Below are 26,169 nucleotides of genomic sequence, written 5' to 3'. Positions count from 1 at the left end.
CGCCTGCGCAGACGCCGCGGCGGGCGAGGCAGCATAGAGCTATATCTGGTAGAGTGGGCCTTTCCCTCCTTAGGCTCTTTTCGAGGCTAGAACAACGCGGCGGGCTCCGAATAAGGAGCTGTAACATTTAGGCAGACATATGGTGTGATCCCTCAATAAAGAGACGACCAGCCTCTCTGACGCGTTGGGCTAATTTTCTCGGATGCGCCCAATCCTCCTGGGTCAGGGGTAGGCAACCTCGGCTCTTTTATGAGTCATGGACTTCAACTCCCAGAATTCCTGAGTCAGCTATGCTGACTCAGGAATTCTGGGAGTTGAAGTCCATGACTCATAAAAGAGCCGAGGTTGCCTACCCCGGTCCTGGGTTTTGCCCTTGGACGCATCGGGAGCTGAAGGACCAGGAGAAAACCTGGAAAAGCCACTCAAGCGCCCCTCCCGAAAGGGGACGAGAATCAGAATGGACGGGACACCTCTACCTTTTTTCTATCTCCCCGGCTTGGGCCGCCGTTCTCTTGAGGAAGATTGGCCCCTGCGGAGCGCCGTAGCCGGCTAGGCCCCGCCCCCGAACAGCTGGGAAAACTCCCGCCAAACCAAAAGTTGCGCTCGAACTTGGGTGGTTGGGTCGCTGCGCGGTCTCCTCTCCTCCTTCCAAGCCGGGATCGGCGTAAGTCGGTAAGAGGTGGCCCGCCGGTGAGAGCTCACCCGGTGAAGCTTTATTGTGGGATGTGCGTGCATGTTTTGCTCCGTAGCTTCTCCTGGAATAGAGACTAAAATAGAATCATAACTTTGTTGTCGCTTTAAATGGACATCGCTCCATTAAAATGAGACTTCGTTGCATACAGCTCTCAAAGGGTAACCACGTAAATATAAATGTTACATACACGCGTATATGATGCAGAGACGCAATGCAGTCTAGTTACAACAGTCTAGCTGCTTTGATCTTAAAAAAAAGTCATCAAAAAGCTTCAACAGACTTTTAAGTTCAAGGAGGCGCAATCCAGAAAAATGACATTATAACCACCGGGCGGTGCTTATTTGTGGGTTACAGGGGGAAATCATTTTAGAGACGCTGAGCTCTGGAGCATGGAGTGAAAAATATTGATTCTGCTGTTAAAAGTACACACACCTTTTTTGAAGCGAGGTTTGATTTAGAAATTCAGGCAGGCTGCTTGTAAAAAAATAATAATCCTAACTTTCTTGCCTTGAGGAAAGGTCCTACCAATAAATCCGTGATGTTGCAAACTCAACCCAGGATAATGTTGAAGGATTCAATCTGGGTCAGTCACCCAGTCCTGGTGATCGACCCAGATTGGATCCTGCAACATTGCCGACTCAGATCACCATTTAAAGGCTTCCTTTGCTTTAATGCACATTATGGCTTCGTTGTTTGTCTTCTGACTTTCTCCGGACAGAACATTGTCCTCCAATGATGTGGGACAAGGTCAATGGATGAAGGACCCAGTATTAAAAATGTTTGCTAGAGAATCTTATAATCAGATAACGCAGGAAAGATATTGCATTTTAGGAGTAAAGATGTGGGACAACGTCGAGCTCCTGATGAGCGACGATACGGGCAGCGGGCAGCTGAGCATAAGTTCCAGGCAGGAATGTGGAAGTGCGCTCTACCAGATGAACACGCTGGTGAAAATAACCTCATCCCAAAAGGTAGCACAGCCTTAAGGACCCATCTCAGTGGCTCTGGGTGCAGCGGGAAACCACAAGGTCTCAAATCAGGATAAGCACCCGATGCTGCTGTGTATTCCCTGGGTTGCGTGGCCGGTCACTTCCTGACCCAGAAAAACACACCTCTTTATGTTTTTGTGAGAAGGCTGGTGTGAGATCCCTTTTGATTTTCAATCCAAAGATCTAGTAACTATAAAAAAGAAATGCGCAGGCCTACCACTCTATTATAATAGTACAGGCTGTCCTTGAGTTATGACCGGTCACTTAGCGACTTCAGGGTTACGACCAACCTGAAAAAGGGGACTTACAACCCAGATTTGAAGTTCTAGACTCCACTATGGTTGTAACTTGAAGGGTACCTACACATGGATGTCTAGCCACAACGTGCATTAGTTATTGATAGCTGCACTAATTCTTTTGCTTTAATCTGTTGACAGATATGCCAAGAATACAAAGCTGATTGGTTCTTGGTGTGCTTTTTAAAAATCAATCTGTCTATGTGGACATTTCTTATATGTATTTTTTTAATTGATCAGGTTTTATCTAACCCGGAATTAAATGCCTACTGTTTGAATGATGGCTGTGTGCTGGTGGCTGACAGGATGGTGGTGGCACTTGACAATATTTGTCAGACTCTTAAAATGTTTATTCATTTTGGTGAGTTTCCAGATGGGGCCACAAATTAAGTGTTTTCTTTTGGGGGTCCTCATCATCACTCGCAATAACACATGGCTGGCTTTGTGAACCTTTCAGAAACGAAGGTGGACATTGTTGGCTTGTGTCACGAAGGACAGTTCCTTGTCGCAGGTGAAAGAAGCGGGAACTTGCACCTGATTCACGTATCTTCGAAACAGACCTTGCTGACTAAGGCACGTTGCTTATTTCTTGCCCATTCTTGTAAAAAATGTCACTTCTTGTATTTGAGAAATAAAGGTACAGGATGCTAAGCTACAGTTTTAGCACAGGGCAAGGAAGTTCTGAGTTCACCCCTTCCTTAGTCCTGTTTCCCTTTTAGGAAAGGTCTGTGAAGAGGCTGAAAGTTTTGTGGCTTTTTTCCTTGCGAAAACTAACCATACGAAAAAGTTGGTCGCTAATTTCGCAGCAAACGTCTTTCTCCAAAATACAATTAACTTTAGCCACAGCCATAATGAAGAAGTTGAAAGCGTAATTAAGGGCTTCTACTTTTTTCACACTCGGTAGAAAATATGAACACTCATATTTGGGCCCTCTTTGAAGCTTTTTTCACTTTTTCATTCAAGCCGAACCAGATACCTTTGGAAGATTCAGTCTCCACCAGTATATGAAAATACATAACACCATTAACTCCAACTGTAATTACAATGATGCTTTTTTTTCTTTTTTGGGTGAAATCACTTCTAGGCGTTAGTTCAAAGTTCTTTCGATGAAAAGGCCTTTTTGGATCTCATTCTAGAAATGGACAGTTCCGTGGATGGTAAGATTGGTACCTTTGAAAATATATTTTGCAAGTTGTGGTGGTCAGTCTCAGAATTTGGCCCATGAAGGAAACCAGGAGCTTTTTTGTGGCCTTGTGGTTTCTTCTGCAAATCTTAACACTGGTTTTCTGTTTATATACCCAATGTAATTCTTTGGCCTTCGTTCAGAGGAAGGAGAGATGTTTTTATTCCTTGTTCATACCTAGAGATTAGGTATTCCTTGACTCAAAAATACACCGATGGAGTTATCTGGGTTGGGAATGCTGCTTGATAATGTTCTCTGCTTAATTTATAGGTATTTATCATGCATTTATTCTGACCAGCAGAGGCTTTTTCTGTATTATGAATATTCCACTTGCCAACATTCAGAAAGGTAAGCCTAGACTTTGTAAGTTCCAACCCCATAAGACATTAAGAGATGCAACTTTTTGTACTTCCTGAAGAGTTCTAAGTAAACCGATATCTGAATTTTGCAGATCTGAGCTGGTGGCAGTTTCATTCATATATCCTTAGCCGCTATGTCACTGCTGTTGTGTACTTCAGCCCAAACAGATGTATAGTGACTGGACTTTATAAAAAAAACCTTTCTAAAGTATTACTGATAAAATATGAATGTTTTTCTTTATGCAGCCATTATCGAAATGGACACCAATGCTGCCAAGAAGGTATCTGAGGCTCTTGATCAATATTACTGCAAATGTTGCTTTTTTTAAAAAAAAATGAGCGGGATTCGCAACCAGGCACGCACGCATTTTCCAAATTTAGACCTCCCTTTTCTGCTTCGCTGATGGATGTGTCTATTCACAAGGCAGAAAGCCAGTTGTATCATTTTAAAATATAATATCTCCTTCAAGGTGAGGTCTATTTCTGGCTGTTCTGGTGGCAACAATACAAAAATGATTTGTGCGAGATCTGCCAGGTGCTGCCAAGGGAGGTTTGCATAAAAATATTAGGTGCCCAGTGCCAATTTAATAGGTGTTCTTTTCACATGGTGCCGCCTGCTGAAGCTCAAACACGCTTTGTTTGGGTCCAGGTGGGTTGGCCCCTTGTGTAAAAAATAAATGATATGCATCTAAATCTAATAGCTGATTTGAGGAAGTGTGTGTTTTTTGTGCTTGAATTCTTTTAATTATCCCAGATTTTACCTAAAGTCTGGATTACTATTGCTAGACTATCTGAACGGCTGTCTTGTTCTTACAGTTAACAAGTCAGGTGGAAACCTGCTTCATTGCAGTAGATGATTACCACACGGCCGGCTGCTTCACTTCTGCGACAAAGGACACCACCAACACCTTTGCGCTGATAATAGGGGTAACACAAACATTATTTGAATGCTGCTTAAGGTACAATTTCAACTGGCGTTTTTTCAAAAGCATGGAAATGATCCTATGGCACGTTGCACTTGGCTCTGAATTCAGGAGAGGGAAAGTTGGCAAAACTTTTGATCTGTCTTGGATCTATCTGCCTTGAGGTTCCCGGGTCTAAGTAAATAGCTTTGTAGATGCTTACCTGAGAAGAAATGGGAGTTGGGTTGACTTGCAAACTTCTGCCCTGAAGCAAAAGGTTTCTGATATCAACATTTCCTCTCTTCAAGGGGGTCGGCAATTGTGTGATGTCTGTGTGGGAAGTGAACCCCAATAAAAAGCTGGTTTCTATTCAAGATGTTGCTGATTCAAGCTTGATTCGAGGTAGGGGATTCTGGCATTTTCAATACCGTCCTTAGGCCCCTCACTGTTCGCTTTTTGAATACTTGGCTTTCTAAGAAGGAAATTGTATCTTTTGCCTTTCGATGTGTTTTGTTCCCTTCTCCAGCTGCAAGGAAGCTTCAGGTGGTGGAGAACTTGCTGTTTGTCTTAGATGACGAGGCACGTATGTCTGCACTGATTTTAGAAATACCTCGGCGGAAGAGCCAGTATTTTCCGAGCTCAATTCTGGTCCTACATTGAGAACGCCCTGGAATCCACACCCAGCTACTTGCGACAAGTAGTCCTTAACGGATGGCATGAAATGTTAAAATAGGTCTTTTTCTTCTTTCCTTTTTTTTTTTTTGCAGGATGTGCTGTCCTTGTGGGACCTCCACTCGCTGATTCTGACTTGGGACTGCCCTTCCGTTCACGTTGAAGAATTTCTTTTGACCTCCGAATCGGATTTCTCGGCAGGAGGAAGGTAATGTCTCCCCTTAAGGCACAAACCCTCGAGAAGGCTAGGAAAAAACGGTTGATCTTTAGGCTTCCTTTCTCCTACAGGCCGTAAATTGCAATGGGGAGGAATAAAAAAGCACCTTTAAAGGCTGAAAATGTCAGCCTTACCTGGGTGGAGGTTTAGCTCATTCCAGTGGTCATTTCTCCCTTCCTCCCTCCCTCCCTTTTCTTTCTTTCTCTTTCTTTCTCTTTCTTTCTTTCTTTCTTTCTTTCTTTCTTTCTTTCTCTTTCTTTTCTTTTCTTTCTTTCTTTCTTTCTTTCTTTCTTTCTTTCTTTCTTTCTTTCTTTCTTTCTTTCTTTCTTTCTTTCGTCTCAAGACTGGGAACTGCCAATCTTAAGCTGGTTGCTCTGACAACACCGGACCATGTTGGACAGGTATTCACTTTTAAATTTTATTAAAGATGTTGTCTCCAGCTGAACCTGGTTGACTTTGACCTATAAAATTGGGTCTCCGACTAATAACAGAATTTATTTCAGGAAGGGCTCCCCCCCCTTTTGATCTTCCTGTCTTGTTAGATGAAGAGCATTGTGATTTTTTCACTGCCAGCCATGCACCAGCTGTATGCTTTGGAAGTCACCCCCGTTTCCTCGCTGGTGCAGAGTGTCATAAATACGGTAGGCAACTCTCTGGTCTTTTGATGCTAAAGCGAGTGAGAAAATACGAACAGGAAATGCGTTCTTTGGATTCGAAAGGAAATTCAACCTTTTTTTAACCAAGCCAAACTGGCTCGCTTTCAAATCGGCCTACCAGGAAGGAATCCCAGTTTGTGGCTTCTGAATTCTCATTTCATGCTACCCTACGCTTCGCGTGTTGGTGACTTGGGAATAAACCACAATTAAAAGATGGTGACCTCAAGTCAAACAATGAAATAAGGCTGTTGATTATTGAAGGAACCACCAAATGCTTTCTAAGTCTTCTTTATCCCACAGGATACAATTTACTTTATGGAGGGAATGTACGAAAACAATCAAAAGTAAGTTTGCCCTTGAATTATATCAAGATGGGAGGAGACTGGCTTGCCCATTGTCCTTCCAGCTCTTGTCTTGAACCACGTGTTTCTTTCTAGATCTTCGGCTGATCCGGTCTCCTTTCTGCTAGTGCGAAGCTTGACCGAAGCCTTACCTGAGAACAGGTGAGGGGGGGGGTTTGGCTGTTGGCCCCACCCAAACGCCGGAGGGGGCATAAGTAAGCAAAAGCAAGCCACTTTTTATTCCTGTTGGTTTCACTTGGGAAGACTTCCTATCCATGCCGCATTCTTCCTTTGGAAACCAACAGGATCGAAGGCCCCGGGCCGTTTTATTTGGCAGAAAAAGCAAGTAGCAACCCAGAACGTACAGTAAAGCCCTCCCTGGCCTTTAGGTTTGAGACTTCCCTTCTCAAAGACAGAATTTTATCCCAGCCAGAACAAGTCAGCGTTTGTCCTGCAACTGCACAGCAAAATAATGGCAGATGTGCGCTAGAGGAGTGTTGCTCAACCACGGCCCTTTCCAGGCAGGGGGACTTCAGTTCCCAGAGTTCTCATCGATGGTTATGCTGACTAGAACTCTGGGATTTGAAGTCCAAGGCTGAGAACCACAGAGCTAAGGCGGCCTTTTCTTGCTGGCCTCAAAGGACTGGGTGTTTTTCTCCTTAGACTAAGCCGTTTACTCCACAAGCACAAGTTTGCCGAGGCCGAGAGTTTCGCTCTTCAGTTTGGACTGGAAATTGAGGTAATGGGCCGCCAATAATTCTCCTTCGCCCCCTGCTAAGGAGGGATGACGTGCGCGTTGTGACGTTCTTGTGCAAATTGTGCAACGTACAGGCAGTCCTTGACTTATGACCACAGTTTGAGCCCAAACTTTATGTCGCCAAGTGAGAAATTTGTCGAGTGAGTTTTGCCCCGTTTTACGACCTTTCTTGCCATGTTTGTTAAGTGAATCGCTTCGGTCGTTCAGTCAGGAACTGCAACCGTCATAAATGTGAGTCATTTGTCAGTTGCCAAGCACCCGAATGTTGATCACATTTGGACCAGGGGGAAGGCTGCAACAGTCGTAAGTGTGAAAAAAGGTCAGAAGTCACTTTTTTCCGGTGGCGTCTTAACTGAATAGTCACTAAGCAAACTGTTGTAAGTTGAGGACTGTCTGTACATCATTTGCATCGATGGTGATGTCACGGCAGGTGAGGGACATCTAAACCGGCAATGTAAAAACCTAATTAGCATCCCATTAAGCTAGCTGAACAGTGGGAAAGGAAAAGCTTGAAGGGACAACTAAAGTCCTTTTTAATACCCTAACCCAGGGGTCGGCAACCTCGGCTCTTTTATGACTCGTGGACTTCAACTCCCAGAATTCCTGAGCCAGCATAGCTGGCTCAGGAATTCTGGGAGTTGAAGTCCACGAGTCATAAAAGAGCCGAGGTTGCCGACCCCTGCCCTAACCCAATTCTTTTAACAAACATAGCTTGTCTACAAAGTGAAGGCGAATGCTATTTTGGAAGGACTGGCTTCTGCTGGTGGTGAGGATCAGTCAGCCTGGCGAAACCCTGTACTTCAAGCGAAAGAAACCTTGGATAAAATAAAGGTAACTCTTTCCTACGTGCGTAGTAAGTACAAATATTTGGAAGGCGGAGAGTGACTTGCTGCCCTGCCCTTCAAAAACGTTTGCTTTCCTTCTCCCTAGGATAACTCATTTGTGGTTGAGTATTGCATAAATACTCCTTGGCTGACCTATGAAACAGCTCAGGAAATGCTGAATTATGCTCGGACGAGGGTAGGTTTCGGCTGGTGCGTTCACAGAATCGGGGATCTCGATTTTTAGGGCCTTTGAGATTTTGGGGCACCGAACAAGAAATAAAAGACAGCATTTTCCTGATCCTTCTCAGACCCAAAAGAAAGAAGATGCAACTGTTACCCATTTCAAAACCGTGGATCCTGCCTCACTCCTCACAGAGGTAAAGAGAAGCCAACAGCGTCACAAATCTGTGCTTTCCATGTGGTGGAGATCAGATATAGTGTTCTCAAGTTCTGTTCTGTTCTGTTCTTTTTTTAAAAAAAATTTCAGGAGTGTTTTGCTTTTTGCGTGTTTTAGCGTTGAAGGACTTTCTGCTTTTTTTTTTTTGCAGGTGCTGCGAATGCAAGCAAAACTGGCCACCTTTTATGAGGCTTTTGGGCCAGAGAAATACAGGTGGGGTTGGTGTGTCTGGTTGTAAGTAACGCCTCCCTTTTTGTATCGGCGTTTGCGGGTCTCCGTACAAGAGGATGTTGACTGCATTTTTCCTCCCCAGCGGCACGACGTGGTTAGAGTTTGTCAACAATCAGAACGTCTTCAGCTATATCCTTTCACAACTCAGAGGAGGAAAGCTCTCTTCTGCCCAATATCTCTGGTTAAGGCATCAGGTAAGTGGCTTCCAGGTGTGTTTCTTCCGTGTTGAGGTGAACTATTACGGCGTCTAGAATGTCTTCCATACTGGAGGCTGGTGGCTCTGTCAGATTTATAGGAAGGTGTGTTTCTGAACCTTTGTCCCAAGAGGCTCTTTGTGAGAACTGGACTCTAAGCCAGCAGCTCCTCAGTCTTCACCTTTTCCAGCCCATATTTAAGCCATTCACAAGCCCCTCGGTTGTCAGAACCTGTCTCTTTCTCCACCAGGCAGAGTTGGAAAGAAGCTTTAGCCAGGAAATGCTGGATGAGCTGCTCAACTCAATCTCTGGGACTCATTCTCTCCAAGAGCTGGGTCTGTGGCTTAAGGAGGTTCTTCTTCCTTTCGTAAGGCGAGTTCTGCCTCATGGGCAGGTAAGATCCTGTGAGGAGGAGCCGAGGGGAAAGTACACAGGTTGTTCGGAAAAAGGAGAGGATGCCTTACTTAGGGCAGAGATCTGTAACCTTGACAACTTTACGACTTCTGGACTTCAGCTCCCAGAATTCCTCAGCCAGCTATGCTTGCTTGTGGTCTAATTGGTCCAATCCAGGCTCTGGGTATAAGATGAATACGTAGCCTAGCTTGGTAACCTTTTTTTTTCCTCCCCAGAAAACAATAGCAAAGTGGTTAGAAGATCATGCTCGAAGCCTTGAATTGACCGACAAAGTAAGCACATTTTAATTGCCCCAGGTCTTCAGAGGCAGCCTTATTCTTCACCCCAAAAGTGACGAATGCTATCCTTTTTTTTTCCAAACAGGCCAACTGGCCAGAAAATGGCCTTGAGCTGGCACAGGTGTTTTTTACCAGCACAGATGTCAGTGATATTGGACTGGCATCTTTCTCCCACTGGGACTTTTTGGTAAGTCTTTTTGGCTGGCTGGGAAATTCTGGGAATTGAGGCCCACACAGCTCAGGAGCTGCAAAGCTTGAGAAACGCCGATCTAAGCAATGCAGATGGCAAACCAAGAACAAAGTGAAGTTTTGCCTCTAGAAAAACAGACCTGGCTGCGTTTGGTTTTTCAGAAGGACAGTGACAATAAGGAGATCCGGAGCCTGATGGATCTGGTCAGCGCCTTACAGAATTTGGTAGATCTGTACAGGAAATACAACTGTAGGCTGGCTCTCTGTGACTTTGAAAAGGTAGGAGGAAAAATAAACCCACATGAAGCTGACATTTGTAAGGAGAGACTCGGGGGGTGTCTGTCAAAAGCTTTTGCAGTTGGGGCGACAAGCATAAGATTTCAACCTCCGTTGGCCCTTAAAGCAGCGGTGCCCTGACGGGTGGCTCTCGGGATGTAACACGATATTTACGCCATCCCCAAATCCTCGAGAGTGGGATATTAAAAAATGGGTAATAAATCGTTGTGAAGACGACCTGTGCTCAGCTGCCAAAGTTGTGTGGATCCAGTTCTCTTCTGAAAATGATCAGCCTTGGTTTTTTCCCCCCTATCCACTAGAAAACTGCAAACTCAATTGTGTTCTCTATGCTTGACAAAATCCTGGCCGCCGAACTGCTTCCTGTGGCTTTAGAGAAGTACATTGAACCGTACATGTGTCGCCATCGCCTAGAAAAAGATGAAGTTCTCCTGCAGTACATAAAGGTAGAGGCAAGCTCCCGATTCGGGTTGACTTTGTTGGGTTAGGTTTTTTGTGTTTTTTTTGCTCCTAAACTGCTTCTTTCTGAATCCTTCACCATACCCAGGACCTGCTGCTATGGCACTGCACACAATCGTCGTCCATTTTTGACACAACGTGGGAAGCCAAAGCCATAGCACTCTTGGGCTGCATGTCCAACTTAGAGGTGAGGCAGGCCAGAAGGCGGACCTTGCCGCTTCGAACTGCAGGCGGGGAAAGGTTTTGAGTTGGGTAATGATCGGCTTCTTCTTTCCAGCTGATCTTCGACGGGGTGTTGGCCCTGATGCATAGCGCGGTGCTTCCTTGGAGCCCGGGTGTGGAAGACCTAGTGCAGCGGTACCTGGGCATGGGACATGCCAAGTAAGAGAGGGATGGGCAAAAGTCCACTTACGAGGCTGAGACAACTCAAGGGAAGAGTTCTGCAGCCTTGAGAGGTTTGCCTGCTCAAATTGGTTTGTGTTTACGACGGTCGTAGTGTCCCGGTCCCACATGATCCTCTTTTGCGACCGGACAAGCAGAGTCAACGGGGAAGCCAGAGTCACTTCAATGACCGGGTGACTAACTTCTCAGCAGACTCACTTAACCGTGGCAGGAAAGGTCGTAAAATGGGGCAAAACTCACTTAGCAAACGTCTCACTTAGCAAGAGAAATTTTGGGTTCTCAGTTGTGGTCGTAAGTCGAGGACTGCCTGTATTGGCTCAGCCGCCCACTGGAGCCCGCCGGCGGTCCCGCATCGTTTAAAAGCCCTGGAGTTGCCTTGTTTGGCGGGAGTTTTGGGCTGGACCTCCCTGCTACCCAGGACAACCAACTCCATGGTGCACAGCAGCCGCGTGAAAGGAGCCACCTTTCCCTTGCAGGGTGAAGCTGCTCGAGGAAGGATACCGGCTGATGGAGATGAAGATGATTTTGCGGAGCTACGGAATACGAGACACCAACCTTTTAAACGATAAGCAGATGATTTCGGTAAGGAAACAACACACACGCACACACCCCTCTTGATAAAAGCTCAGAAACATCCCATAGATTGGACCCAAACCCAAAAATGAAGAAGGGGCTCTGTTAACCCGATGCTTGGTTTCCCTCCCCCCCACAAAAGATGCTGGCCAGATACATCCTTAAACAGAACTCGCCTTCTGCTTTGGAAGACGCCCTGAAAATCATAAAGGCGTATGTGCTGCCCGCTGCCGAAGTCTACGTCTGGAAGGTTGCGGACCTCATCGAGAAAGGAAAGGTGTGGATCGGGTTCCAAAAGGCTCGCGTGCTTCAACGTCGAAATGGGTGTCCGTGCGGTGGGGCTGAGGGTGAGAAAGGAGCATTCTGCGGACTCCACTCCAGTCATCCCGTTTCTTAACCACCAACAGTGGAAATGTTCAAGATGGACTCGCTCAAGACTAGAAGCCTTTAATATCCGTGTTTTAATATCCCTCTGTACTGTTAGGGTTGAACATAATCCTGGGATGTGCTTACAGGGAGAAGATGTCCTCCATCTACTGAAGTCTTTGCCTCTGCCCGAAGCTGTAGAAATTGCTGAGAGAACCTTGATTTGGGGGAAAATTGAATTGGAGGAAGATGTGGACAACGTTGAAGAAAAGGTCCGTCTCTGGGGTGGGGTGGGGGTGGGGGAGCTTTTTTAATGTCCTGGGCCCTGTTTCTTCAGGGTTCATCCTTGTCCAGAGTCTGCACATTGACAAGTAAAACCAGATTCTGCTTACAAATAGGGGCTTGTATCAGAGCATGACTTGGGTGGTGAACATATTAAATTATTATCCAAAAGAGCGATCAATCTATCTTTATTATTAGATAAAGGGTGGTGAGAAGATTGAGTTGACTCAGGTGTGTCGACGATGCTCCGTCATTCAGGTCCCAAAGGTGCTTTTCCAAAAGGCAACTGGACTTTGTTTTTCCTTGAAGATGTTTTGCTTCTCATCCAAGAAGCCTCTTCAGTTCTGACCTAAGTTCTGACTTCTGAAGTCAGAACTGAAGAAGCTTCTTGGACGAGAAGCGAAATGTCTTCAAGGAAAAACAAAATCCAGTTGCCTTTTGGAAAAGCACCTTTGAGTTGACTCAGGTTTATTTGGCTGAGAACAGAACTTTGCTGTTAGGTCTTTTTCCTGTGCAGAGAATCTGGCTTCTTACGTCTTTCGTTCCTTATTTTGCTTCGATTTGTATCACCAACAGAAAATGCACCTGCAGGTGAAAAAGGCTTTGGTGGAAATTCTCAAATTCCTGCTTAGTCTCCAGAAAGGTAAATGTTGCACGATTCCTGTTTTTCTTTTAAAAATGAAAAAAAACAGGGAATATTTCAATAATGTTTCTTATTCTTCCCATCTCCTGCGTTTCCCCCCCCCCCCTTCCTTTTTTGGACAGAAAATCATTTTCAGAAAGAAGACCGTGAGAAAGATTTAGAAACCTTTAAAATTCTGGTAACTCTGCAGGTGAGATGAATGTGGCGTGGAAAACACCTTGCGAGGAGCTTTCCTTGCAGTCTGCAGGGGCAGGAATGTAATTCCTGAGAGCCAATTTAATTACGGATGGAGCTCTGGACGGGTGTGCATTAAAACACCTGTCCATTCCCTCAGGGTAGAGAACTAGAGGAGGGGGCTGATCTTCAGGAGAAGAATAAAACACTTGATTGGGAGTAACATAAAGAGACTTCGTTGCACGTAGGAAACTTCAAGCTTTGGAAAAATAACAATACTTGGGAGTTATCCATTAGCAGGAGAGAATAACTGGATTTGGGATTTAGGAGCTCCTGAGGCCCACATTTTCCTGATGGGTGCACAGCTAGTCCTCGAATTATGACTACAACTTAGCCCACAATTTCCATTCTTCCCCCATTTTCTTTTTTCTCCTTCAGGAATGTTTCGATATCTGTATTTCGCACAGAGATTATTGCGACCCCTCACGGCTGGCTCAGCTCCTTGAAGACCACCTCCAAGCCTACGGAAAAGCAAGGAGGTGCAGAAATCAGGAAGGAGGGGACACCAAGCCGGGAGATCCCAGCGTGAGGAAGGAGTTGACCCAAATGAGGCTGTACAGATTGGGGTTCCTCCTGCAAAAGTCAGAGGCCGAAATGGGGGCAGAGTTGGCTCTCCACGTGTTAGACGATGGAAAGGTTGAAGAGGCATTGCAGATATGCAGGTGAGCAAAAAATAAAATCTGGGTTGCAGTCGATGTCTTGATAATTATCAGTACATCTGGATGCTTGCCTGTTGTTAATCCTCTTGATAGCCCTGGGATTTAGAACATAGAATATCAAACAAGCGGGAAACACTCTACCATTTCAGACAAATAGTTGTCCAATCTCTTAAAAGCCTCCAGTGATGGAGCACCCACAACATCTGGAGGCAAGCCCTTCCACTGGTTAAGGCCGTGGAGGTCTTCTGCTCCAACCCTCTACTCATGCAGGAGACCCTATAAGACAATGGGTAGTCCAATTTCTTCTAGAAGACCTCCAGTGACCTCCACAACTTCTGGAAATAAGCCGTTCCACTGTTCTCACTGTTAAGAAATTTCTCTTTGGTTCTAGGTTGCTTCTCTGCTTTGATTAGCTTACATCCATTGTTTCCTTTGTTTTCTGATGCACAACTCCTTCCTTTCCCCCCCCCCCTCCAATTCCATTAAGTTACTTTTATGAATCCCATCAAAATGAAGAGACGGGACGTCTATTGTTCCTGGTGTCTCAAAAGCTTTGTCGTATGTTGGGGTCCAATATTCCTTTGGTGTTGCCAGAAGGACAAGATCTTCCAGAAACGATCTACAGGATGGCCTGCCAAGCAGCGACACTGTGCAGTCCCGGTAAGTAATTAGAAATGCCTTTGCTTGTTAACTGCTGACTTTAAAAAAAAACCCAAAACCTCTGTAAATAATTACATCATGGTTCCCGTTTTAATTACTTTTAAAAATTGGCCTGCTACAAAGTGGATGGCTTTTTCTCCTTAATTTTAATTGAAGGACCAATATAGGGATATTTCATGTTACGATATATTTGGCACAGTAAAACGTCTCAAAAAGAGAGCTATTTTAGGGTTGGATAAGGTTCCTCATTAGGGAGGATTTAAAAGATAATTCAGTAGCAAAATCTTGGTCTCTCTGGAGTCAGAAGCCCCTTGGTCCTTCGCCATTTAAATCTGCATGCAGGTTTTCTGGATCTTTTTTTTTTTTTTGCTGAGAACATTTTAATCTAGCGCATATTATATTGGCCATTTCTCTCGGCTTATTTTTGGAGTACAAAAATAAAACTTGCTGGAATCTGAGGGATGTGATTGCATACTATGTGCCGGCTCAGTGTCTCCTCTAAAATTATATTTGCCTCAGGATGAAATTTAATCTGTCGGGTGACAATAGAAAACGTTTTCCTTTTAAAAATACATTTATTTTTCTCCAACTTTCCCAGATCTTCTTCTAGATCTCTCGGAGTTTTGTAAATACGCTTCATTTGCCTGTGAAATTTATGCCAAATGCCAAATGGAAGATTTTGTCTTTATACCACAGGTAAAATAGTGAATATTTGGTTTCCCTGTATTTATTAAGAAACGGTCCCCGGTGGGTTGTGCCTGAGAGGATTTCAACTTTGTTTTTTATAATGGGGGGGGGGAGGAAAGGGCTGCCTCTTTGCTTTCACCCAAGTGACCTTCTCTGTTTAGGCAACCTCTCTTGACACCAGTAAAGACCCTTATGCAGACTGGACATTTGAGGATTTTTTTACCGAAGATGGGGCCGTTCTCGATGCCCCCGCCGTGCTTCCTTTCACGTACAAAATTGCTTCCTCCCTTGTGCCTCTGGCAGGTAGCTTCAACCTCCTCCATCTCTCCTTCGAGTTTTACTCGCTTTAAGCCCATTTAAAATTCAACACAGAAAGCTTTTGGGCTCATTCCGGATAAAATTCTCTTCTCTTGCAGAATGGAAAGCTGCTCCTCTGGAATCTTCCAGCCTGGCGTACTGTTCATTCGAACAAGGTACTCCAGGATGACTTACATAGACTGAGCTGCCTTGTACAATTCGTGAGGTTTGAGTAAGATAAGTGGGCAAGACAGCAGTGGAGGGCTAGGTCTTCCTTCCTTCTTGCTTTTCCTTTTGGAAAACGTGGAATACGCCTGCAACGGTGGGCGGAAAGACAGCCGGGAGAGCCTCTTGTGGGGTATGTCTCAATCTCGGCACCTTTAAGGCATATGGACTTCAACTCCCAGAATTCCCCAGCCAGCCATGCTTCTCTCTTCTGTCACTGTCTTGATTTCCTGGAGTCTACTGATTGCTGAAATGTCTTTCAGTCGGCTGTCAACCCCCAAAGGCCAAGGGTTCAGTATAAACCCAACCTCTAGTGTTATAGCATGTTTTTTTTTTTTTTTGCTATAGGACAAAACCGTTACCGTTTGTGCGAGAACACCATCCTCGCTCTGCTTAGCAGCCTCCAGGAAGGCAGCCAGTACGAGCTGGCTTTAGGGCTGATCTCCTACTCTTTTGGATCCCTGTTCCAGCACATGATCTCCAACAACATGGATCTCACTCTAAGTACAAAAGTAAGAAAGCCGGTTTGGTCTAGCAACCGAAGTTGGAAAGCTGGGGATTGTGAGTTCTAGTTCCCGCTTAGGCACGAAAGCCAACTGGGTGACTTTGGGTCAGTCCCTCCCTCTCAGCACACTACCTCGCAGATTTGTTGTGGCAGGGAAAATAAGAGGAAGATGCGTTGGGTATGTTTGCCCAATTTGTCAAAATATAAAGGGCGGATATAATTTTTAAAAAAAATGTCTATTTGGTTCCTCCTCCTGGCTTTGCGTCCGTCAGCTGCACGACCAGAAAATGCTAGAGGAAGCTCGCACGTTCCTCCTGGCAATGAGGCAGAATTCGACCTCAGTGACCCAGAGCATCACGATGGCTTTGTTGCACAAGGTGAGTCTGTGCCCTTCGGGTAGCAAGAACGGTGCTGGTGGTGGGGGATCATTTCAGTTAATGGGGGGCTTTGGAACCGAGCCTCTCTCTCCACAGGTGTTTAACAGCCACCAGGTGGACCACCAGCTGGCCTTTGGCTACTGCACCCTCTTGCCCAGAGCGATGATATTTGGAAAACTTTGGGACATCATCAACCAAACGGCACAGAACTACAAGAAGATCCTGGTAAGTTGTGAAGCTTGTTTTGTTCGGGGAAAGATGCGCAAGGAAGGACTTCGGAGCTGGTGGGCCTCTCCTCAGGGGCACCCCTGGAAGGCCACCCCCCAGGCTGTTTTCCTCCCCACCCCCAGGCTGTGGCTGTTGTGGGATGCCAGCTAGCCCTTCTCTACGAAGACCCCCAGGAGAAGCAAGCTTTTGAGGACTTGGTCACAGACGCCGAATGGGGCCTCACGCTCGGGAAGCTTGGGGTGAGTCCCTTTTGCTGACATATTCCAGTCTGGAATCAAAGGTCAGGCTGGAATTCTAGCTGCTTCTGTTTGCCCTAGGATTCTGCAGGGCGCACCTTTGTCTGGCGCTAAAAATAAAATAGATTGTTGTGCGGCAGAGGGGAGGCAGAGTGAATCTCAGGTCACCATTGACCACTGCACCGAGAATGGAAGACCTGAAATTAAAGGTCGGAAAACAGGACTCCGTAAAGGCCTTTTTGCTAAGCTGCATGCTGAAATGGGTGCTTTGTGTTTAAGATCTCCTTCCAGAATATATTCAGGATGCCATCTGTAAGGAAGAAGGAGCTTCTGAGGATCTTGGTGCAACACCCCAATGCAGATACCAGCCTCATCCTGAAATTCTGCCGGTAAGGAAGCTGAAGTCCACAGGGGCAAGAAAAATGCCCTGCCGTTCTGTACATTGAAGACGAGAACTGTAAGCCAGATTCAGACAACTAAGAAAACAAATCTGGAGTTACATGGTGTATTTCCTGATCTTTCTTATATAGAAATCATTGCATGTCACAAAATACTTGATACAATTAGGATACTTAGGCCTTCCTCCCTCCCTCCCTCCCTCCCTTCCTTCCTTCCTTCCTTCCTTCCTCCCTCCCTCCCTCCCTTCCTCCCTTCCTCCCTTCCTCCCTTCCTTCCTTCCTTCCTTCCTTCCCCTCCCTAACTCTTTTCTCCCTTCTGGTTTATTTTGCTTTTCAGAGCCTTCCACTTAGATACAGATGCCGCCCTGCAGGTCTACATTGAAACCCAACTCCAGCTTGCCAGCCGTGTGAAAGGGGAATTGGAACAGGGTGCCAAGGAGGAGCCTCACGTCATGGTGGTGGCCAGAGCCATAGAGACTATCCCGTTGCTTGGCAGCACCACCGGCTTGGTGACCAGCCTCAGCACAATGCTCCACAAAGTAACACAATGTTGTTTTGCCGGAAAGAACGATGCTGGTTTGATTTAAGCCGGAAATTTAAAATATCCCAATCCTAGTTATCTGTTTAATACAACAGATGATAAAGGCCCACAGAGGAAGGACTGGATTGATTTGAGCTTGAGGATGCGGGTGCTGAGGGGGTAGGACAGAGGATCCCCTAACCGCCAATTAAGGGACGAACTGCTTGAAGAAGCTCTTTTAATCACAAAGTTTTTGATCATTCCACTTTGCTTTTGACTGGGGAAACAGGTGGATCCATATAACTATGAAGCCATTGAAACTCTTTTGACCGTGATTGAAAGAAGTGGAGGACAAGCCGTAGGCCTCCCATTGAACTGGGTAAGAAAAGGCTAGATTATCATGGACTGCCTGGGGGATTCTGGGAGTTGGCGACCCAAGGGTCAGAAACAGTGCTGTAGAGGCAGGAAGACGCATTTTGAGGCAAACATGCAGGAGCCTTTCCCTAAGCAAAACGATTTTTAAATTCCACGTTGCAATAACCCTCGGCAAAGGCTGAAGCAGACCCTCGCCTAATCCACTGGTCTGTACGGAGACCATCAGCTTTCAAGAGTCTAATTGCGGCAGCCGATCTTAATACAGTCTATTTCTGTTCTTTTCTTTTCTTTCTTTTCTTGGAGTTGATTTTCTGATCTGGTTTATCAAGCAGGGCTGCCAATATCTGAAAACGGTGTTTTGTCCCAGGAATGCTGCTCTGTGTGTTCCATTAAAGCGCCACGCTGTGCAAATGTTGAGTGTAATGTTATTCAGTGGTGTGTATCTATAGTTTCTTTAAAAACAAATCAAGAGAAGTAACTCACATTGTTTTGAATGTTCCTTTCAGGCCAACATGCTCCTAAAACACCTGAAATCCTATAAGAGACTTTCTCCGCCGGGTGATCTGGAAAAACAATTCCTCTTTGATCAGGGCCTTTGCCTGTCCCCAGCTGCTCAAACCCGGCTGCCTTTCCATCTGATCTTCTTTAAAACGTCCCAGTGCTTCTGGAAGATCATTTGTGAGTGCACATTTGTTAAAAAAAAGTTATTCATAAGGTGTTTTTTTAAAATGTCTTCAGAATTAAGAGCGGCCTTTGCAGCCCTTGCTTCTTCCCCAAATCACTGGGGTTTTTTCCCCCCACAGCTGCAGAAATCAATCAGGAGTCCTTCCCAAAGCTGCTTTTGATATGCAAAGTCATGAAGGTAACAAGGTGGTACCTTTTGTTCTTCTTTTAAGTCCCTGAAGGAAACACAAAAGCTTTAAATGAAAAGGTGGAAAAACTTGGTAGGAAAACCCTGCTTTTGGCTACAACTTTCCAGCTGAGGCTGCTGCTTCAGTCCACGAAGTTTGCTGAAAAAGGACGTTGTGGACGGAGGTCATCGGTTTGGGGGCCGGTCCAGCTTACAGGTGCCAGTTTCCTGCTGTGTTTATTTTTGTCCAGGTTTCCTTGGATAACCTCTACGTGTCTGCTGTGAAACACATTTTCCAAGAACAGCTGAAGCCCAAACTGTTAGCAGCCACAAGCAGTGGTCACCTGTGGCCAGTGGACAAGAGAACGGAGGAAACCATGCAAGCTGTCCAGTCGTACTTGCTGTCGATCACGAACCCAGAATGGGCCACAGCCCTCACCCACCAGATAGCTCAAGAGCTTCCAACAGGTTGGTTCCAGAGGGATGCTGGTTTTAAGAGTAGCTAGCAGTTGAGATGCTGGGCTTGTCGACCAGAAGGATGGCAGTTCGAGACCCAAGCACCGCTTGATGGGGTGAACTCACATTCCTTGCTCCAGCTCCTAGCAGTTTGAAAGCATGCAAATGCGAGTAGATAAATGGGTACCACTTCAGTGGGAAGGTAACGGCATCTTGTGCAGCTCGGCATATAGTCATGCTGGCCACATGACCACAGAAGCGTCTTCGGACAACGCTGGTTCCCTCAGCCAGGAAATGTGGATCAGCACTGTCCCCTGGAACTGGATACAACTGGACAGGGAAACCTTATCCTTTAAAACCGGGTTAAGCCATGGTTTACTCTTTATTAAATAACCTACCGTTGGCAGATGTTCTTCAGCAGACCGAGCCAAACCAAAATCACTTTTTGGCTTCCCATGAGATCCATCCTCTCAACTATAGATCCTTATGAAGCCAGCTATTGTCCATCTCTTGGGTCCTGCAGGGAAGGTCTTTTGCCTCACCTGGTGGGTTTTGTGTCTGGAGACGCTGGACGTCGAAACCCAGAGAGGAGACCACGAAACCGATTCTTTTCTCTGCTTTACCTCCAGGGCCCGCCAAGGTCCAGACTCTGAAAGTCTGCCTCAGCTTAGCAGAAAAATGGCTGAGGACTCCAACAGTAACGGTACGGTGAAACCTTTCCATATTTTCAGAGAATAGCTTAGAGTTGCACCCAGAGTTGCATAGTATAAACTGCTAACTATCGGTGTCCTAGCCTGTTCTGAAGAACGGGGCGCTGGGAATTCTAGCAGACTTGTGGTTCCTTCCCTGGGAGTAATGGTGAATTTAGCTTCCTCTCCTATAGACTGCTTTGGCGGTTTAGCTGCTTCAAGCGCTTGTATCACGCTGCCACCGAGGCTTTGCTATACTCCCTCAGTCGTGCACACATACACACAAACACCCCTCCATCGGGGCATTACAGAGCGTTACAGAGCGAGTCTTCATCACAGGCTCTACACAGTCATTCATTTGCTGCCATTTTCTTTTGCAACAAATTTAGTAGTTCATTTTTAGGCAGATTGGTAGTTCCTTTTTGATCGTAACACGCGCCACAATCGTTAAGATTTCCACCCAAAATTTAAGGGACACCAGTGGCCTCTCCCCGCAGACCCCTGATGGTGGGGGAAGGGTAAACAAGGATTAGTCCTGGGGTTTTAGACTCTTCCAGTGTTTCATGGTTAATGAGGAAGACAATTCAGAGATTGCCGTTGGGCCCTCCTTGAAGAACTTTGGAAAGTCTGAGAAAATCAGCTGCAAAGGGGCCTATTGGCAGAGGGAGATGGAATCCCAATGGCACAGGGATGCAAAAGATGTTCTACCTTCTTCTCAAAGGACGACTCTCGCGAGAAGGCCCAGCTACATCTGAAGAAGCTGCAGGGGCAGCACAAGAAGGCAGCCACGGAAGCCGTGTTGGCAGCTCAAAATCTGAACTCGGAGGACCATCAGAAGCTCCTTGGCAAGCCCGCCAACCTGATCATCCTGCTTTATCAGCACAGCAGCGTCGCCGAGAGAATCCAAAATCCAACTGGGAGAGACTATCCAGGTGAGCTCAGACTCTGCCTCTTGGCAAGAACCACCTTTGAGGGCAGTAGTGTAGAAGCGAGCAAAGTGTCAGGCCTGTCTCACCTCAAACCCGACTTCTAGTAAGCTGTGCCTTTCTCAACACAGCGTTAAGGACCTTTCTTACATAAGAGGTTCGTCTTGAGACCGGTCCGACACAAAGGAAGATTTTGTCCTTCACAAACTTGTCCTCTTCTCTGGGTAGACATCCACGCTGCTGCTAGAGAAATAGCAGAAATTAACAACCTGGATCTGAAGAAAATCTGGGACACCCTGCTGGAGAGATGGCTGTGTCCGAACGTCCTCCCGACAGAGGTAAGTTCGGCCTCTTCTGTCTGGCTAGCCAGGTGGTCTGAGGTGATTAGCACTTTGGCCTTCAGGATTAGCACTTGCTGGGATCATCTTTCCTTTGCTAAAATTTCGGGATCCTCCTAGCACCTTTTCAGACTAACACATTTCATTAAAAGGCACCTACTTTCATTGTGTAGCTCACACCCAGGCAGAAAACGTCAGGAATACTATACTGCTCGAAAAAAATAAAGGGAACACTTAAACAACACAATGTACTTTATTTAATAGTAGGATGTCTTATCTTGTGTTCCCTTTATTTTTTCGAGCAGTATATTACAGCGGTCTTCATCTACCGAACAAGCCATAGTTGCGCAAAAGCGTTAAATCCCCAGCTCCAGGGAAACAACAAAAGCTAAGAAAAGGCATTTTAACATGGGGCAAAGCTTAAATTAAATTAGAAAACCTGGGTTTTTTTGCTTTTGCTTTTTTAAAAGGAGGCCTCGGGGGGTACCGAAAATGTTCAAGAGGACGAAGATTTGAAGCGGTAAGCGATGGCTGGCTAGCACAAGGTTGCATGTGTGTGTTTCCCTTCAACGGAAATAGCCTGGTTTTTAACCAGGTGTAGTGGGGTGGAAAAAAGAGATCTTAGCAATCTCCAGACCACAGTTTTGAAAACAAGTTGTCATTCGTGTGCTTGTATTTCTTTTTTTTAAAACTGATTTAAAATCACACAAGAGAAAAGGAAGGATTCCATTCGTCAGGTTTTGAAGACATGAGGCAACTGGGCTTACTCCAAATTTACCACCTTGAGGAAGTGGTTAGCACCTCCTATTCTACGCGAAGAAAATAATCAAGATTGATGAGAAAGAAAATGCTGGGGTTTTTTTTTGTTTCTGCAGAATTATATACCTTCTTCAATTTTACCCAGTGGATAATCAGTTAAGGATTCTTTACGAATGTGCCATGTCTAGCACCTCTGTAAGTCCCTATAATTAATTCCTATACTATAATTCACTGTTTCTCAACCTTAGCCATTTTAAGATTGGGTGGACTCCAATTCCCAGAATACCCCAGCCGGCTCGGAGGACGAACCCCCACCCTCCTCCAACAGCTGAGCTACAGGCATTTGCCACCATCGCAAACCCCCAAAGACCCATCGTCTCCCCTTGTTTCAGCCCATAGGGGTCAACCAGCTGACCTTCGCTCACCGGAGCCGAGCTTTGCGGTGTCTGCTCTTCCTGGCGGATCCTGCCGCTGTTGAGTCGCTCTTCAAAATCCCCATGAACAAAGTCAGGTGAGGGTCTTCTCCCATTTGGGGTGATCTTAGTGACATTTTCCAAAAAAAAAAAACCAAAACAACGCAACAACACGCAGATAGGCTGTGCTCAGGCACCCAGTGAGAATTCAGCCGTAAACTGGGCTTTTTTGGCAGTGGGGAAAGTTGGTTAGGTACCTAACGAACTGTCGGTACAAATGTTAGTTCTAACTCTACTTAGCCTTAGACTTCTAGTAACAGTTCATTGAATTACATTAAAGGGAATTTAATTGTTTAATTGTGGCAGAGTATCTTCCCCTGAATGTGAGCCTGTCCATAGAGTAGGAAGCAAGGGTAATCGCTTCTATACGCCACCCAGTGCAAATTCTGGTCTGTCCCTACCTCGGTCCAACTTTTACAATTGTGTAGCTGTTTTCTCTGCTCCTCTCTCCTTCCTGTCTCTCTTCCGAAATCAGAACCGTCATCCCTTTTAACTGGCCAAGAGTCTTTCTGCTTTTCTGCTTCCTAACAGGAACTTCATGAAATGCTTGATTTACCTGGCAGAGTTGGAAGTTCTGAACATTCCTTACACCTACGAATCCTTCCAGAGAGCACCGAAGGAAGGCTTGATTAAAGGGCTGTGGAAGAACCACAGTCACGAACCCAAGGTGACGCTGGCTGGGGAATTCTGGGAGTTGAAGTCCACGGAGCTTAAAGCGGCTGAGGTGGAGAAGCACCGATGTAGAATCGGTGTTCAATCTCTGCTTTCCCACAAAACTTCCACTTTCAGGCAATCAAACTGGTGGCGGAACTTTGCATGGAGTACAAAGTGCATGATCCCGTGCTTTGGAATGGTTTGCTACAGAAGCTAATGGGGTTCAAAATGGTAAGGCCCTTTTGCATTGTGTTTTACTGATTTCTTTTACTGATTGCAAGTTTAGCTGGGTTTGCCTGTAGGATTATGGCAATCAAACCTCAGTTATTTTTTTTTACTTGCTTAATGACTTGCTCTCCACTATTGCCAAGCAGCCCAAATTCTATGCAAAGGGGTGGTGGTGGGGAATAACTCAGGTTTTTGTCACTGTTTAATAAGATACTGTTCACACGTTTTACTCTATTGCTTTTCAGGTCCACTATTTGAGGAAAGTTCTAGTAGAGATCTCTGGCATTTATTCCTTATGGCCGGTGCGTAAATTTTTACCCTGTCAAGCACAAATGCTTTCTACTAACTCTTCTTATTTTAATGAAATAATCATTAACAGGAAGGGGTTGTCTTGTTTCACAATGGGCTGACTGGTCCAGTTTTGTTCCGCGGCATTTTAAAATCTTTTCGACTTTCTGCAGATCCCAAATTACAGCCGAGCCTGGCAGAGCGTCATTCTGGCACCAGTTCTTTCAGGTGAGTGTTCTCATTTGGGTTTTCTTGTTCCCTTCATGCCGTCATACGGAGAACCGGTCTTCAGAACAGATGGTGCAAATTCAGCAGCGTCTCCGAGGGGAGTGAATTCTCACCTGCAGAAATCTTTTTTTTTTTAAAGCTTTATGTCCACCGAATGTCGATCAACTAGAAGTCTGTTGCAGGAGTTTCAAGATGCTTCTGATGTAAGTAGAGGAACAAAATTATGGGCGTGCTGCAGCGGCCGTGTGAAATGGTCAGTGCTGTTGTAACCGAGTGGTCACTAAATGAAGCGTTGTTGAGGACTTCCTGTATAAAGAACGAGTACGTGTAACATAGAGGGGGGAGGAAAATCAGTTCTTTTTCCTATCAGTAATAACAACCGAGTTGTTCTCAGCCAGATAACTCTGTATCTATCACGAGCTGTTAATATATGGGAGCATTTTATTTTATTTCTATTTTTTAAAAAAAACAAATCTAATTTCTCCACCCTCTCGCCGTGTATTTCAAGAACTGAGTTTTAGGGCTTATCAATCCAGATATCTGGCTATTGGGTTTTTATGGCCAACGTAACCATTTTCCGACTTCACAAAGGTGTCCCGTCCTGGCAGACCTGGATTTAACTGGGATTGCCAAGCGATACGCCCAGTTGGACCTGGTGGGCCTGGCTTTCGGATGCCTGCTGCTGATTCCTTACCCGGAGAGAAGAGCCCAGCAGATCCAGGTGAGCGAAGGCGCCCGTCTTCCCCACCTAGAGCCTCTCCCGATGTGGATGCTCTTCGGGTGAGGAGATCCAGGAATATTCCTGCCGTTCCCGGTGCGATTTCACAAGCCGGCCCCGTTTTCCCACCACAGGCCTTCCTGTCCTCGTCCGACCTCGAGCGACTGCTGCAGCAGACGGAAGAGCACCTGAGCCTGGGCGAGGCTGCCGGTGTGGCTTCACAGGTGGGACTCCGGCCTCACAGTCAGACTAAAGGCTACCTGGCCAGAGGTTCATCTGCTCCTCTTCCAGAGCTTGCTTGAGCCGTCGGATACGAGATGGGCAGCAAGTAAATTTCCCAACAAACAAACTTCCCCACTGCTTTGCAGATTAGGAGTTTAATCCTGGACTACATTCTACACGAAGGCCAAGACTTGGTGGATGTCAAATATTTCCCCTTACTGAAGTTACAGGAAAGGCGTCCTGGCCAAGTGAAAGGCCTGGTTGAAAAACTTGTGGCTCAGAACAGGTAGGTCTGGATTTCTGATTCTGTTTGGTTTTCGTACAGAAGAGGGAGAGACGCCTCTGAATCCCCAGTTCTTATCACGCCTTTCCGTCAGGAACCTGGGGAAGCCGTCAAGTGCTAATTCGGAAACCGCCTGGGGAAATTTTCCTGGGGAGCCTGCCTTTCCCGTAACCCCTAAATTATATCTTAAGGAAAACAGAGGACTCTTCTGTGCAAATGTGTCTTTGACTGTGCCAGGTTAAGAGGTCTCTCCCTAAACATCCCTTTTCTGGCTGTGCAGGATAGAGGAGGCAGCGTCTCTAGTAACAGAATATCTTCAAAAGCCTGAAGTGTCTCTCCCGCCAAACCAGACAGCTTCCAAGATTGTGAAGGTACTCCGTTGTGTTTTAAATCGCCCCGAAAGGCCTATTCAGAAAAGAAAAAAGAAGAAGTACGCTATTCTGTTTTTCTGCCAAAAACACCCTCCACCAGCTGAAATTTCCTAGGCCGAGTCACAGCCCTGGTCATCCAATTCAGGAATTGGTGAACTATTTATCTTAGGCTATGAGAAGCCTCTAATAAAAGATTAACACTTCCATTACCTGGGAAAGCAAGGATCACGTGATGCAGCCTTTGCTTTGGCTTCAGAACTCAATTCCACTTTGCCTTTTACCCAGAACAAAATCTTAATTGTTGTACATAGTCCTCGACTTATAAGAGTTTGTTTAGTGGCCATTCAAAATTACAAACTCACTTAACAAATGTCTCACTTAGGGACAGAAATTTTGGGTCCAATTTTGGTCGTAAGCTGAGGACTACCTGCATCGTGTTTATAATGTAGTCCTAAAGGAAACTTATCTTTATCTGACCCTTGGAAGAAACCTTACCTTGGCACTTTTTATTCCCTTCCAGGTGTACTTCAGTGAGCTGGCAGAAACTCTGCAGTAAATCCCCCAAAGATGCGGTGTTCCTTTTTCCCTTCCTTTTGTACAGGGCAACATTGTAATACTGAATGTTTTTATATCAGGAGAGATGCAAAGATTCTCCATGCTTTAATAAATAAAT

The 26,169-nt window shown here is 45.7% G+C and overlaps 1 protein-coding gene across 1 annotated transcript; it reads left to right on the top strand.

Moving 5' to 3' along the window:
• Positions 1 to 781: 781 nt before the first annotated feature.
• On the top strand, positions 782 to 26,169 carry KNTC1 (kinetochore associated 1). The gene is made up of 63 exons (XM_083373693.1): positions 782 to 1,665; positions 2,220 to 2,340; positions 2,437 to 2,552; positions 3,064 to 3,136; positions 3,433 to 3,510; positions 3,768 to 3,802; positions 4,338 to 4,448; positions 4,732 to 4,825; positions 4,950 to 5,002; positions 5,191 to 5,303; positions 5,656 to 5,713; positions 5,855 to 5,953; positions 6,269 to 6,312; positions 6,406 to 6,471; positions 6,973 to 7,048; positions 7,778 to 7,897; positions 7,997 to 8,086; positions 8,199 to 8,267; positions 8,439 to 8,500; positions 8,601 to 8,712; positions 8,963 to 9,106; positions 9,342 to 9,398; positions 9,490 to 9,591; positions 9,756 to 9,872; positions 10,190 to 10,333; positions 10,435 to 10,533; positions 10,624 to 10,727; positions 11,225 to 11,330; positions 11,464 to 11,598; positions 11,837 to 11,959; positions 12,546 to 12,612; positions 12,735 to 12,802; positions 13,225 to 13,508; positions 13,993 to 14,165; positions 14,764 to 14,861; positions 15,014 to 15,155; positions 15,269 to 15,325; positions 15,723 to 15,886; positions 16,152 to 16,256; positions 16,353 to 16,481; positions 16,607 to 16,723; positions 17,000 to 17,109; positions 17,456 to 17,657; positions 17,928 to 18,017; positions 18,520 to 18,691; positions 18,817 to 18,875; positions 19,115 to 19,331; positions 19,949 to 20,022; positions 20,730 to 20,940; positions 21,163 to 21,272; positions 21,743 to 21,792; positions 22,148 to 22,226; positions 22,424 to 22,542; positions 23,036 to 23,171; positions 23,294 to 23,389; positions 23,632 to 23,688; positions 23,848 to 23,902; positions 24,042 to 24,105; positions 24,494 to 24,623; positions 24,755 to 24,844; positions 24,989 to 25,128; positions 25,406 to 25,496; positions 26,017 to 26,169. The coding sequence occupies exons 1-63, from the start codon at positions 1,450 to 1,452 to the stop codon at positions 26,050 to 26,052; spliced, it is 6,729 nt and encodes a 2,242-aa protein (XP_083229819.1). The 5' UTR covers positions 782 to 1,449; the 3' UTR covers positions 26,053 to 26,169.

This window comes from Vipera ursinii, assembly GCF_947247035.1.
Source record: "Vipera ursinii genome assembly, chromosome: 14".
In the NCBI taxonomy this organism is placed as follows: Eukaryota; Metazoa; Chordata; class Lepidosauria; order Squamata; family Viperidae; genus Vipera; species Vipera ursinii.
The sequence above is the reverse complement of the archived record's forward strand: the minus strand, read 5'-3'. Positions and strand labels throughout refer to the sequence as shown.